This window comes from Kogia breviceps, chromosome 12 (assembly GCF_026419965.1).
Source record: "Kogia breviceps isolate mKogBre1 chromosome 12, mKogBre1 haplotype 1, whole genome shotgun sequence".
Classification (NCBI taxonomy): Eukaryota; Metazoa; Chordata; class Mammalia; order Artiodactyla; family Physeteridae; genus Kogia; species Kogia breviceps.
Genome location: NC_081321.1, coordinates 87,709,055 through 87,723,246, shown reverse-complemented (window position 1 = coordinate 87,723,246; position 14,192 = coordinate 87,709,055). Strand labels below are relative to the sequence as shown.

At 41.8% G+C, this 14,192-nt stretch overlaps 1 protein-coding gene across 4 annotated transcripts in view; it reads right to left on the bottom strand.

The window, feature by feature from the left end:
* TCP11L2 (t-complex 11 like 2) overlaps positions 1–14,192 on the bottom strand; it is a 41,713-nt gene that overhangs the window by 24,565 nt on the left and 2,956 nt on the right. For 2 of the 4 annotated variants that reach the window (XM_067010028.1, XM_067010029.1), the window contains exons 2-5: positions 13,184–13,313; positions 8,062–8,253; positions 4,551–4,686; positions 200–320 (exon numbers count right to left, since the gene is read on the bottom strand). In XM_067010028.1, the coding sequence (XP_066866129.1) occupies positions 200–320; positions 4,551–4,686; positions 8,062–8,218 (414 nt within the window). In that variant the 5' untranslated portion in view covers positions 8,219–8,253; positions 13,184–13,313. The remainder of the gene's footprint in view (positions 1–199; positions 321–4,550; positions 4,687–8,061; positions 8,254–13,183; positions 13,314–14,192) is intronic. The other 2 variants (XM_067010030.1, XM_059080754.2) reach the window with 2 other exon arrangements.

Sequence of the window (14,192 nt, the reverse complement as noted above, 5' to 3'; positions counted from 1 at the left end):
GTCCTACATGCTAAGCATTGGCTTGAGTTCCTGCCGCTGCCGTTTTCCCAGCCTGCACCCCATTTCAGGAGGTGCAGGAAAAAACCCTTTTGGTGACTGAACTGGCTCAGTGTTTCAAGAGTCTCCAATACTCTTTGCAGGACATGAAAACAGCCTTTGGGGGGAAAATTACTAATTAATACAGACAACAACAACTTGCCTCTCTGATTTCTTCAAACAGTTTGATGGCGTGTTCATACTCAGGGGGCTCAGCATTCAGTTCTGATTCCAAGACGTCCCAGAAGGCCTGGTGGACAATGTGCCTCACTCTACCAGCCAAGCTACAGGAATGAAATGGATCGTTTTTTAAAATAAGCACTATTTTTCCTGATTATAAAAGAAAGATGCTCATTGTAGAAATCTTAGAAAATGCAGAAAAACAGAATAAAAATTGCTCATAATCCTATTATTAATCTTTTGACATATTTGACATATGTTCAATGAATGCATTGTTTTAATATAATTGTTTTAATACTGAGTCTGTACAATATTATTTCATTTAATATTCTGTCTTAAGTGTCTCCCCTAGATTTTTTAAGTGCTTCCTCCTTATAGCTTTTGATATGTTCATGAAATTTTGTCCTAAGGAGACACCATAATTTACCTAGCTACTCTTCTACAGAGACTTTTAGACTTGGTCTAGATTTTGGGGATGAGATGGCAAAATTGCTCTTTCCTTAACAGCTGAAGTTTCATGGAATGGAACAGAACAGATTGGCCCATGGAGACATGCATTTGATTGCCTGCCAGCTTCAGCTTAGATGTCCCATTTAAAGTTGGCCAGACCAAAACTGCTGAAATAGGAGCCTTCCTAGGAAAAGCTAACAATAGAGTAGGTGGCCACCTTGCTTTACCCTGTATGTCAGTGCCCTAAAATAGGTGTATGTTAAAACACACAGGGACTTCTCTGGTGATCCAATGGTAAAGAATCCGCCTTCCAGTGCAGGGGATGCAGGTTCAATCCCTGGTCGGGGAACTAAGATGCCACAAGCCGCGGGGCAGCTCAGCCCACACGCCACAGCTACTGAGCTTGTGTGCCTCACTAGAGCCCGTGAGACACAAACTACAAAGCCCACCCACCACAACTAAAGAGAAACCCGTGCACCGCAACAAAAGATCCTGCATGCCTCAAAGAAGATCCTGCGTGCCACAACTAAGACCTGACGCAGCCATAAAAATAAATAAATAAATTTTAAAATAAATAAATAAATAAAACACACATCCCTACTGAACTCCTACACCATTTTGCAACAGCTTTTAGAAAAGCGCATATTTCCCTGAACTGTAATTACTTGCAAGTCTCTATCCCACACAGAGCTATACACCTCTCTCAGGTAGAGGCCACTTCTTCTAGGTACCTGCCACTGTACCTAGCATAGCACTTGTCATTTACTGAGGGTTCACTGAATGCATGGTGAATGCATTAATAATTTGATAGTTAAGCATATCTCCTAATTTTTCTTTTAAAGTACAAATAGCTAAATATACAATAATGCTATGAGAACTGAAAATTAGCTTTCTGAAGAGTATGAGTTAAAACTGTTTCTGTAACTGCAAATACTATATTCTACTCAGCCACTTTAAATGTGAAAACTTATTCTAGTTGCCTGAATAGATTTATTCAACATAATTGCCATTTCCAATGTTTGAGACTCTCTTGAGCAATTACAGAACAATTAGAAAGACATAAATTGCTGGGACAGACTTTTGCTCTGAACTTTACAAGCCTCATGTACTTGGCTTGAATGGACCAACCAGGAGTGAGCTAAAACAACTTTATAGCTTCCTGAGGGACTGTCGGAGTTTAAGTTTTCCCAAAGGCTACAAGCTTTTTAATTTGGGGGAGTGGAAGAGGTAGGGAGGAAGGGGTGGAGATGAAATCAGTCAAATCATTTATAAGCATTCCTACCTGGTATCAGAAATCTGACTTATTTTACCAAGTGTTTCCCCCCACTTGGTAAAATATGAGAGTCGGCCATACTTTAAAGAGTAACAAGAGACAGTGCTTTGAGAGCTATCACCCTGTCTCCTTATTTGTCACAAATAATAAACACTTACGCTTTGATTAAAAAAAAGAAAAAAAAGTAATGACTTGGTCATTGTGGAGGGTCATCTGAAAACTCAGCAGCTAATGATATGTTATTCCACTTTTAAACAAAGGTAATGTGTCCCAACTCTACGTGTTGTTTCCCTTGCTCACATTTTCTAGCCATGGCAGAAAATGAAGAGAAGGGGAATTCGTATCTTCCATAGTATCAAAGTACTTACATGCAGGCACTATTATGCCCAGGAGCATGCATTTAGAGTGAGTGTTGTGGAGAATGCGAGGCTCAGATATGGTCACAGCAGAGCCAGGATTCAAACCCCGGGGTCTGTCTGATCCTAAAGGGCCTTCATTCTGCCTGTATTTGCAGCTTTTGAATTTAAAGCACAAACACTCCCAATTTGTCTTTTCTGTACTTCATAAAACATACTTATTTTAACTTCAAAAATTCATTTTTATTAGTCAATAAATGTTTATTCAAAATTCAATATGTGGTAGGCCCTGTTCCAGGTGCTTGGGTGTAGTGAGAAGAAAGCCTCTGCTCTCAAAAAGCTTACATGTTAGCAGACAGAAAGACAAAAAACACACTGAAAGTAAGTAAGACAATTTCAGAGCCACAAGGAAGGCAGAGGAAGACAATGTGGTCCAGTGATGAAGAGGTGCCGATTTGGCGGGGTGGTTGAAGAAAGCTTCTCTAAGACAGTAAGCGACCTTAGAGCTGAGACCCAAATGGGGAAAAGAAAGCAGCTGGTGAAGATCTATGGGAAAAACATTAAAAAAGAAGGAAGAAGGTCCAAGTCCCTGGGACAGGATCAAGCTGGTGTACTCCAGGACCAGCAAGGAAGCTTCAGTGTGGCTGAAGCACAGCAAGCAGGAGGAAAAGGAGTAAGAGACATGGTCAGCGAAGGGGGGGCCTTGCTCATCATACTAAAGAGTTTGAATTTTTATTCTAAGTGTAATAGAACCATTGAAGGGTTTTAAGCAATGACATGATCTAATCTGATTTATCCATTAGAAAGATCACTGTGGCTACCTGTGGATGTGGAGGGTGGACAGTGCGGGAGCTAAGGATGGAGACTGGGCAACTAGTTAGGACACAGAGAGTCCAGGTCAGAGACGATGGTGGCCTGGCCTGGGGGTGTAAGCAGCACAGCTGATATAAAGGATCATGGTGAAATGCAGTCACCATAGAAAACCAAACAGATAAAACTACTTTGGCCAGTAATCCTAAAAAGTATTAGTGATTATTATAAACAACATCCCCAGGAGGAGGACTATGATCCATATTTTAAAGAAGGAAAATTATTGTGTTTACTATTTTCCTGCTTTAAAACAAAAAGAGTTCTGAATGGAATCAAATATTATATGTTGTCTTAAATGACAGAGAGAATGCCTTCCAATTTATGAATGGCACTGTGAGTTTTTTTTGTTTTGTTTTGTTTTGTTTTTTAACAGTACACGGGCCTCTCACTGCTGTGGCCTCTCCTGCCACAGAGCACAGGCTCTGGACGCACAGGCTCAGCGGCCATGGCTCACGGGCCCAGCCGCTCCGCAGCATGCGGGATCCCCCCGGACCGGGGCATGAACCCGCGTCCCCTGCATCGGCAGGCGGACTCTCAACCACTGCGCCACCAGGGAAGCCCTGGCACTGTGAGTTTTAAGATTCAGTGCCGTTATCCATGAGCCAATTTTGCCTCTAAAGATGATTTACCTGCAGTAATGGCTGCAAGCCTTTTCTCCTCTTTGTTCCAGGGGACCTGTGAGCCACTGAAACCAGAAAGATTGAGGTAGGATATAAGGGCATGGCTCTAACTAGAGATCCCTTGGGCATAAGGTTAACCAGGGGTGCCTATGCAGCTGTGATTCCTCCCTCCAGAGGCTTCTGAATCACCTCTTACCACTTTGGCAGCTCAGCTGCATTTATTTATCTTTCACAACCTGAATATTAGTTTTTAATAAGTCAGGCTGCAAATATTTCTTGAGCAGGTACTACATGTCAGGCACTCTGCTAGGCAATAAGGACAGAGCAAACAACATAGACATAGTTTCTCTGTTAATGAGGCTTTTGGTCAAGTGGGAAAGACAAACTTTGAACCTAAAATTATAAAACATCTTAACAAGAGGGAGGTAGAGGGGGTTTATAGGAGTCTTTAGAAGGGGATTTAATGTAGTCTAGTGGGCTCAGGAATGTCAGGTAAAGCTTCCTTCAGGAAGAGACATATAAGCTGAATTCTAAAGATTATGAGTAACATATACCCTAGAAGAGTGGTTTTAAAAACAACTATAAGACCTTGTTAGAGAACTAAATACTGTTAACTCCCAGTGGATATTATACAAGACTGTCCAGGAATCAGTGTGAAAATCTGTGTTTGCAGTACACACACACACACACACACACACACACACACACACACACACACACAGAGTCTGCAGCACAGGTTATGCACAACACATGCCTCCAGGTTACCTGTTCTCAGGGAGGGCATCTTGTTTCAACTGAAAGTTCTCATTTACAGCAATCTCGTGAGCAAGAGTCATGTTTGATAAGTTCCTTGCTGCAGCCATCACTTCATCAAATGTTACAACCCTAGGAGGGCTTGTTGCTGAAAGGAAGACAAAAACCAGTTAATGCTCTGAAAGAGGAGTTGTCATCCAATGAAGCCTCCTGATGCACACAGGGTTTAAGTTACTCCAACATATATTTTCGGTAAGAAGAATATATATCAAAATAGATCGATTCCCCTGCTTAATACTTAAGGCTCCAAAAATTTAAGAACTCCTTTGATAGCTTCAGTTACTGTATTGAAAATAAATTGTCGGCCGCTCTCGCCTTCTGAGATGGCCCACGCTCTGTCTGTGGAATGTGTTTCTCTCTAAATCAATCCACTTCTTACCTATCACTTTGTCTCTCACTGAATTCTTTCTGCCATGAGACATCAAGAACCTGAGCTTCATTAAATCCTGAAACCAGATACTGAAACCCCCGCCAGGTGGGAGAAGTTAACTATATGCTGCCACAACACTCAGACCCAGGACCGGTTGGAACCAGAAGGTTGATGATGCTGACTCCCACGTACCTCACCACCAGCCAATCAGAAGAAAGCCCATGAGCTGATCACCTCCTCCTCTTTGAACCATTACTATAAAACTCCTCACTACCCCCTCCAGGTCGGGACACTCAGTTTTGAGAGCATTAGCCATCTGTGGTCCCTTTGCTTGGCAAAGCAATAAAACTATTCTTTACAACTTCAAAAAAAAAAAAAAAAGAAAAGAAAAGAAAGAAAAGAAATTGTCAAATGTTTCTGAGAAAATTTTATTAATATAGGCTATTGTAAGTTATTTTTAAAAATTAAATCACCTCATTTTTTAGTGAATATTGATATCTGCATTTATTACATGTACTCTACAGGAAATTGATGACTACTTTTTATTCTGTAATTCTTAACTCCCATTAATCTAAGCAGACTCAAAATGAACTGATTTTTTAAAACTATAATTTTGAAAAGTATATGCCGTATAGCACAATTCTAAGTTTTGCTAATTGGTAGTTATCATTTGACTTCACTGAAGCATAACTTACCTCCTCGTAGGACTGTCCTGAGGTGACTAAACAAGATAATTTAAGCAAAGAACATGGTAAGAACTCAATAAATGTAGATAATTAAAATAAAATAAATCTGATAAGCTGATAATCTACTTCTCAGTAGGAAATAGTGGGTAAAGAATTATTTTAGTTATCTGTAAAGATTATTCAAAAAATTATTCTAACAAGTCATGTCTTTTTGAAATTGTTGTTGGAACTCTTGGCTTCTGTTAATTAAAAATCATTACCTCAAACAACAATCCTGATTGGCAATACTCTGCTACCTAAAATAATTTATTTAAAAAAAATTTTTGGCTGTGCCACACGGCATATAAAATCTTAATTCCCAGACCAGGGATCGAACCTGCACCCCCTGCATTGGAAGCGCGGAGCCTTAACCGCTGGACTGCCAGAGAAGTCCTTAAAATAATTTTATAAATAAGAAGAAGAGGAGGAGGAGGAGGAGGTAGTGGAGAAGGTGGAGATGGAAGAGGAAGAAGAGGAGGAGGAAGGAATGCTGATATACAATTAGTAAAACCCTTCTTCAGGACACCTAGGTACCCTGCTGGAGACATCAATTCCATGTATAGTAATAAAGAGTGAGAAAAAGCACTGAAAGCTGGGGGGCTGCTAATAAATTCTTCTGCCTTTTCCATTAAGATTCTCCTTAAAAATGTCTGTATCCTTTGGTCCAGCAATCCAATTATATCCAAAGGAATTCCTAGAAAGGCTTTATGCACCACGACGTTCATAAAGCACTATTTGTAACAGCAAAAAAAAAAAAAAAAAAAGGAAATGAACTAAATGCCCAATGATAAATCAGAGGTTAAATAAATGGATGGTAGTTTCACTTGGTAAAGTAGTAAGCAGTCATAAAAACGTTTAAAAAAAAACATTATCATGAGTCAATGTTTTAGTTAGAATAGTAAGTGAAAAAAGTCCACATACATATACATACGTATGTCTATGTGCAGTATGAAGATATGACAAAGCACTATCACCTGTCATCTTTGGGTGACATTATAGGCGATAATTTCTTTTCTTTCTACTTACCTACCTTTCCATTTTTTTAAATGAGAATGTACTAATTTAGAATAAATACATGACAGATAAATGGATAAAGAAGATATGGCACATATATACAATGGAATATTACTCAGCCATAAAAAGAAGCAAAACTGAGTTATTTGTAGTGAGGTGGATGGACCTATAGTCTGTCATACAGCGTGAAGTAAGTCAGAAAGAGAAAAACAAATACCGTATGCTAACACATATATATGGAATCTAAAAACAAAAAATGGTTCTGAAGAAGCTAGGGGCAGGACAGGAATAAAGATGCAGACCTACTAGAGAATGGACTTGAGGACACTGGGAGGGGGAAGGGTAAGCTGGGACAAAGTGAGAGAGCGGCATGGACATATACACACTATCAAATGTAAAATAGATAGCTAGTGGGAAGCAGGCGCATACATAGCACAGGGAGATCTGCTGGGTGCTTTGTGACCACCTAGAGGGGTGGGATAGGGAGGGTGGGAGGGAGGGAGACGCAAGAGGGAAGAGATATGGGGATATGTGTATATGTATAACTGATTCATTTTGTTATATAGCAGAAACTAACATACCATTGTAATGCAATTATACTCCAATAAGAATGTTAAAAAAATAAATAAATAAATACAAATGAACAAACTTCTTCTGAAGTGGGCATTTGATCATATTAAATGCTAGTTGCTTCTCTCCGCATTTGCTCGGGCAGCTTAAGGAGTTATTACTTCCCATACAAAATGTCAATTAAAAAGCTAAAAAAAAACCCCAAAAGACAAACACATGGCTTCACACATTTCTAGCTTCCACACACAAAAAAGGAAAAAGACATCTCCCTTCCCCATGGCACTCTCTCATTCCTTCTCATACTCCTAGTGCAGTAATTCTTCTCGTGGGCACTTTTCTGGGGTGATTTGCACAACAGTTTTTGAAATCAGTAGGAAACCCTCTAGATTATTTCACTTCCTGCCTGACCCTTGAGTTGGGGCAAGTTTCGTTGCATGTAAATAAGAAAGGACCGATTTGAATTTACCCTTGAATGTAGCTCAAAAAATGATCTCAAGAAGGAGTAGCTTTCTGCTAATTGAGAGAGAAGACAGGTGGGGTTGGGAGAACTGATTTATAGCCAAACCAAAGCAGATCAGAGGCAGCGATGACAATAAAAAATAGGCAGATTGTAAACGTCAGTGGCAACTTATTGCTGAGAGCGCGTACAAGACAGCTGCAGGGCCCCAGCAGTGCCATTCCAGTTCATCTAGAAGGGAAAAGTCAGTACTTTGCTCTCATTCATTTCCGAGTTTTAAAATCCAACATGCGTGTCTAGAACCACCTCCATTCCCCATTGGCTTACAAGCAGGAGAGGTGGATTTGCTAGAAGAGTCGCTTGTAAAGCTCTGCCTGGAGCACTCATAGTCACTGAGCGAAGCCATGCTTTCGGAAAACCGGGAAGAGTCTGAGTCGCTTGGCTGGTCCTCGCCCACACACTGCTTCTCACCATTGAAGGGCATTTTGTGTCACTGGAGTGTAGGTAAAGAGATAGCACCTGCACAGACAAACAGACCCTGTGTCAATGTTCTGCGGTACTCCCCCCAGTGGTCGTGGTGCTTCGTTCAATGAAGACAGCCGTGTCGCATGTGTCACAGCACTGGAAAGGCCCCCAGAAGATGACCTCCTTCCTCCCATGGCACCCGGGCAAGGCTATCACTAGGCCTGCAAGACTGCCTTCCAAAAAGGGATTCCACAGCCAAGGTGTAAGCTCAAACAGGACATACTTGGTGTGAACGTGGAGCAGCCCCCAGCAATAAAGCATCCTCAAAAAACAATGCGCAGAGCACACACTCTCTCCTCCTGGGGTTGCTTAAGCATGGGAGGGTAAGAGTGAGAGTGTGGGGCTCTGGGTTTGAAGCTTGTTCTGTCTTTTGACATGTGACCTTGGATAAGTCACTTAACTCCCTACCTCATGAGTCAAGCTGGGCTGAAAGACTAACCTCATAGGGCTGCTTGAAGATGAAATAGGATTGATCTTATGATAGTGCTTAGCACAGCATTCAAATGTTTGCTATTATTATCGTTCCTCTTTGTTTTAAATAAAATATTTTTGAAATCAGCCTTTTTAGCTGTCTGTGAGCCTCCTAGGGAAAGAGGAAGACTAATTAAAACTTCTGGCTGGCAAGTATATCGGTTTTTCTCCTCCATTTTCTCATGAACTGTCACGCTCTGAAGAGTAAGGCCTGATATTTGGTTTGTGCTTTAGACAGTACTCACTGTCATCCAATGAACAAACACTCACAAAAGATCCTGATTCACAGGTTGGGGGGAGAACAGACACTAGGAGACCTACTGTGCCTTAAAGCCAGTCCCTGGACTCTATATCCACGGCTGTTTCTGGGACATCAGATTGCTTCCCAGGGAAGGGCAGGGCAGTTGGGCCCAGTCAGCCCCTGGAAAGGAGATCCTGGGTATACAGGACGCTCAGGCCTGATATCAGGATCCTCAGCCAGGCCTGTGAGGAAGCTGGCCGTGATATGAGTGTGGTGATAGCTGACACTGAGGGGAAACCTGGGCCCGAGGAGAAAGGCACCTCAAATCCTGAACGGATGGTAATGATAGTAAGGGTTCACTGAGTCTCTTTAAACCTGAGCCAGCAATGAGGTACTCAGAGGTTTTAAAGCTATCAGAACGGGAAACCACAACTACCCATGGAATGCCTGGAAATGCCTGCAGTTTCTTCAATGATTCCTTTCACGTGTATTAAGTGCCTACTATGCACCAGGCACTGGGAAAAGTAACAGTGAACAAAATACACAGGGCCATCCTCTCATGGCTCTCAAGTCCAGTTACCTAAAATTGTGTGTGCCAGATGCTGGAGGACAAGGAAAGGGAAACCAAGGCATTGCTGAGGAAGCACGAGAAAGGAGAGGCAGGGTTGGGACCAAGGTAGGGGGATCGAGCCTTTGCTGAGAGAAACAGTGCTATTCTTTATCCTTCGGGTGATGACAGAGAAATGGATGGGCCTGAGAGGGACTTACTAAAGGTCAAAAGCCAAGGGCGCTTGCCCCTGGCCTCACCTAAACAACCTCTCCAGTCCTGCCACTTGCAGAATGCATCCGTGCTCAGCCTACCACTTTGGCAAACAGAAAACCACCAACTTGGAGGCTGCCTCTGCAAACCGAAGGGCAGGGAGGGAGTGGGGATGAGCTGCCAGGAAGCTCCCCCGTAGATACACTCGCCTTCTCCTAAAGCCCAGAAGCCAACCATCTCAGACACAGACTGAGGACCAACCCCTGGCATCCTCAGCAGTGAACTCACCTCCTTTACCCCAGGCAAACTAGATTCTCCTTGAGCGTTAACTCCCATCTGCTGGAAGGGGGACAGGTGGGGGTGAGGATAGAGGACAGAAGAAAGGGGTCTGCTCCAACCCTTTCAATTCCACCGAACCCCAAATCCCAAATGGTGCACTTACCCTTCCCTCTAGCCTTCTATCTTCGCCAACATTTTAATTCTCACTGACGGCATTTCTCAAAAATGCTAGCTTCTCCAGGAAGCCTTCCCTCTACGCCGTGGCCAGAGCTAAGGGCACTCTTCCTTGTACACCTGCAGCACATTTCTTGTATCTGCACAATAGCACTTAGACCTTTGTAGCTATTTTCCTCCTATGGCTACTTCCAACTCTCCTTAATAGGCAGGAACTGTGTCTCGTCCACCATCATCATTGTCAAGTATGTGACAAATATTCATTTGGTCTTAGCTGAATGGGAATCACTGAATCCCATCTGGTATAGCTGCAGCCAGAATATTTGCAAACTGATATCACTTCACATTTACAGGCCTGCTGCTGTCAAAGTTCAAGGCCTGGAGCAGAGTACCTACCACCTCAACCTGCTTTATTAGGCTTAAGCCTCAATATTCCCTGGTCCTGTCACACTCTTACTAGAATATCTAAAACTCTGTTTCCATTTTAGTATATCTTTCATTCATTCAACTGTAACAACTGTGCTGTGATGCTCTGCCCTCAATTTCTCTTCACTTTGGCTATTTTTCCAAGTAAGAGTGAATAAGAGCTTCCATCCACTGGAATTTATGAACTGGGTAAACAGATATAACTATCCACTTCATTTTTCTACTCCAGCTGAACAGCACACTTCATAGGTTTCTTAACTGTGTTTTAACAAGGCAGCTAAGTACAAAGATTAAAAAAAATAAAAAGCTCTAGGTTAGGAGGTAGAAGTCCTGGGTGTAAGGCCTGTGTCTGTTGTTGATTTGCTGCATGACTCTATCCACATCGACTCTGCTCTCTTCACCTCATTTTTCTGAGGGGGCTGGGCCAGCTACCAGGTGCCTTTTAGTGAGGAATTGCTAACATGCTATAAACCCAGAGTTCCATGAGGCATCACTAGAAGCTCTGAGAAATTAAATGTGCTCATGGCAGACATACTTAATAACATACAACTATGCTTTCTTCCAACAATTCACTGGAGGTAGAGTTTCTGGCATAGAGGATGTAACAGAAAATGTAAAAGCATCAAAATGTTTAGAAACTCTTGTTTAGTTAAGCCTCCACATTACAACTGGGTTTTAGTGGATGCAAGCAGAAACTTTTCTTTGAGGCCAAAATGCACACTATTACTCTATCAAGAAATCGCCTGCATCCTCATATTAATAATACCTAACTCACAGGGTTGGTGTGAGATTTCATTCAGTCAATCTAGGTAGAGTGCTTGGAACAGTGTCTGACCCAGAGTAAACAGGATACAGATGTTGGCTATTGTTAGTATTATTTGCTTTAGTAGTTGTTATTATCATCATTTCAGTCATTAAAAACTCTAGAGGGAAGAACAGTTCTATTCCATGATGATAAAAGCATGTTACCCTACAGATAACAAAGACTGGTATTTAACCTAGGACAGAATGCTTGCATTTGTTTGAAATACAAAAATCAAAAGCAAATGGCCCATCATGGTGTAAATAGTTTTCTGCAAGTTCCTTCACACTTGCTCTTACCTTTCTTGGTCTCGGGTTTCCATACAGGTCATCTGGGGACAAAGCTACTTGACTCAAAGACACTGACGGTAATTAGACTGTTTTTAAAGCTATTTTGGATTATCTCTTAGAATAGTGATAACGAAAACAGGTTGTTTCTTTAAGAAAGGTAACGTTTCCCAAACTGACAAACCTAGATTTACTTAACCTTCACCATTGCGACTCACAAACAAACCAAACAACTTTCCAGGAACACCACTTCTCATCCTACCTGGGAGGATTCACTCACTGGCCAAAAGTAAAGTCAATGTGAAGAGAGAAGATAATGCCAAAACAAAGCCTCCAACACTCCAGTGTTTCACTATTCAAAGAGAATAATCACATTTTTCATTGTACTTTTCCACATTTTATAATAATAAAGGCAATATTATGTCATTCCTTCCAAGGTCGATGACTGGGAAGCAGCAGGCACTTGAATAGTTATTGTTGAATGAATGGCAGTATGACCACTGACATTTTAGAGAGGAGGGAACAGGTACAGAGACCTGAAGGGGCTAGTCCTGTGTTCCAGCACATATGGAGCAGAGATCAGTTTTTAATTTGCCAGTGATCCTCAGGCTGCATCCAGATTACCGACTTTACTTCCTTATTTCCTTTCTGCAGCAAACTCTATCTGCAAATGATCCTGCACTGGTTCAGGATTGCAAAGATCCACCAGTGACAATGCACATGTCACCGAAGCAGTAAGAACACTGGCTCTGGAGCCAGGTGGACTGGATCTTTGATCTCGACTCGTGATATTTACTGACTGGAGAAAGGGAACTTACCATTTATGAATTGGGGACAATACTATTATCTACCTTGTAGAATTGTTGTGAAGATTAATTGAAATTGTCTGTGTCAAGTACTTAAACTCCTACTAAGTGCTCGAGAGATATCAATTATTATTTTATTATTAGAGGAAGTCATGAATTAAAAAAAAAAATCAATGTCATAAAAAACAAAGAAAGGTTGAGGATATGTTCCAGATGAAAGAGGACTTGACAACCGAGTGCAATAGATGATCCTAGATTGCATCCTGTACCAAAGAAAAAAATGCTATAAAGAACATTATTGGGGCTTCTCTGGTGGCGCAGTGGTGGAGAATCTGCCTGCCAATGCACGGGACACAGGTTCGAGCCCTGGTCTGGGAGGATCCCACATGCCGCGGAGCAACTGGGCCCGTAAACCACACTACTGAGCCTGCGTGTCTGGAGCCTGTGCTCCGCAACAAGAGAGGCCGCGATAGTGAGAGGCCCGCGCGCCGCGATAGTGAGAGGCCCACGCACCGCGATGAAGAGTGGCCCCCGCTCGCCGCAACTAGAGAAAGCCCTCGCACAGAAACGAAGACCCAACACAGCAAAAATAAATAAATTAATTAATAAACTCCTACCCCCAACATCTTCTTAAAAAAACAACAACACCCATTTCCCTGTAAACGTGAATACACCTACTAAAGGTCAAGCCCATCGGCTGGAGCTGCCACCTCGTGATTTCCACACCTCCCCTCGTTACTCATACAGACTCAGTGGCCTCAGAGGCTCCGTAATAATACCTTTCCCAAAACACTCCAGATGAACATTTCTGTTAAAAAAAAAAAAAAAGAACATTATTACATCAATTGACAACATGGTTACAATACTTGAATCTACTGTCTGTATTACAATGTTAAATTTACTGAAGTTGATAAATGTGCTGTGATTATGCATTTAGCAAAAAAGGCCCGCGATATATGCAAATTTCTCTCCAACGAGAGAGAAAAAGACAAAACAATAAAGCCTATGGAGCAAAAGGTTAATAGGTGAATATGAGTAAAAGGTAGACAATAGGGAGTTCTTTGTACTGTTCTTGCAACTTTTTCTGTAAGTTTGAAATTATTTCCAAGCAAAAGGTTAAAAGAGAAGTACTGAACCAAAAGTTCAAGTCTAATTCAGAACAGCCCAGTCTCCTGTAGTTTTCAGATCTTGATTGTTCCCACCATGACAATAGCTTAGATCTACTCTATTACAGAAGCTCTTCTAGACAGTCAAACCCATCCCAATGCCCTTCTTGAACAGTGCCTAGTGAATAAAACAGGAAATCATCCAGAGCCCTTCTGGAAAGGCAAAAGAAATCATCCCTTTTAAGAGTTCTTCTCCAGGTGGGTTCCCTTTTCTTAAGAAGTCTCTTGGCAGTGGTTTATAAACCCTCTGTGATCTGGCCTCTGCCCACTTCATTCTGTTACCACTCTTCCCCAATCCTTCATGCTCTGGACACAATGGCTTTCTTTGGGCTCCTCAGATATGTCAAACTTCCTCCTTTGGAGCACCTGTACCTGCTTTTCTCTTTCAATGGGATGTTCTTCTCCCTGATCTCTGTGTGGTTGGAGCCTTGTTGTCATTCAGATTTGAAAGCAAATGTTACAACTTCAAAGTGACCTTCCTTAATCTCCACTAATTCCATTCAAATTCGTCATCTTAGAGC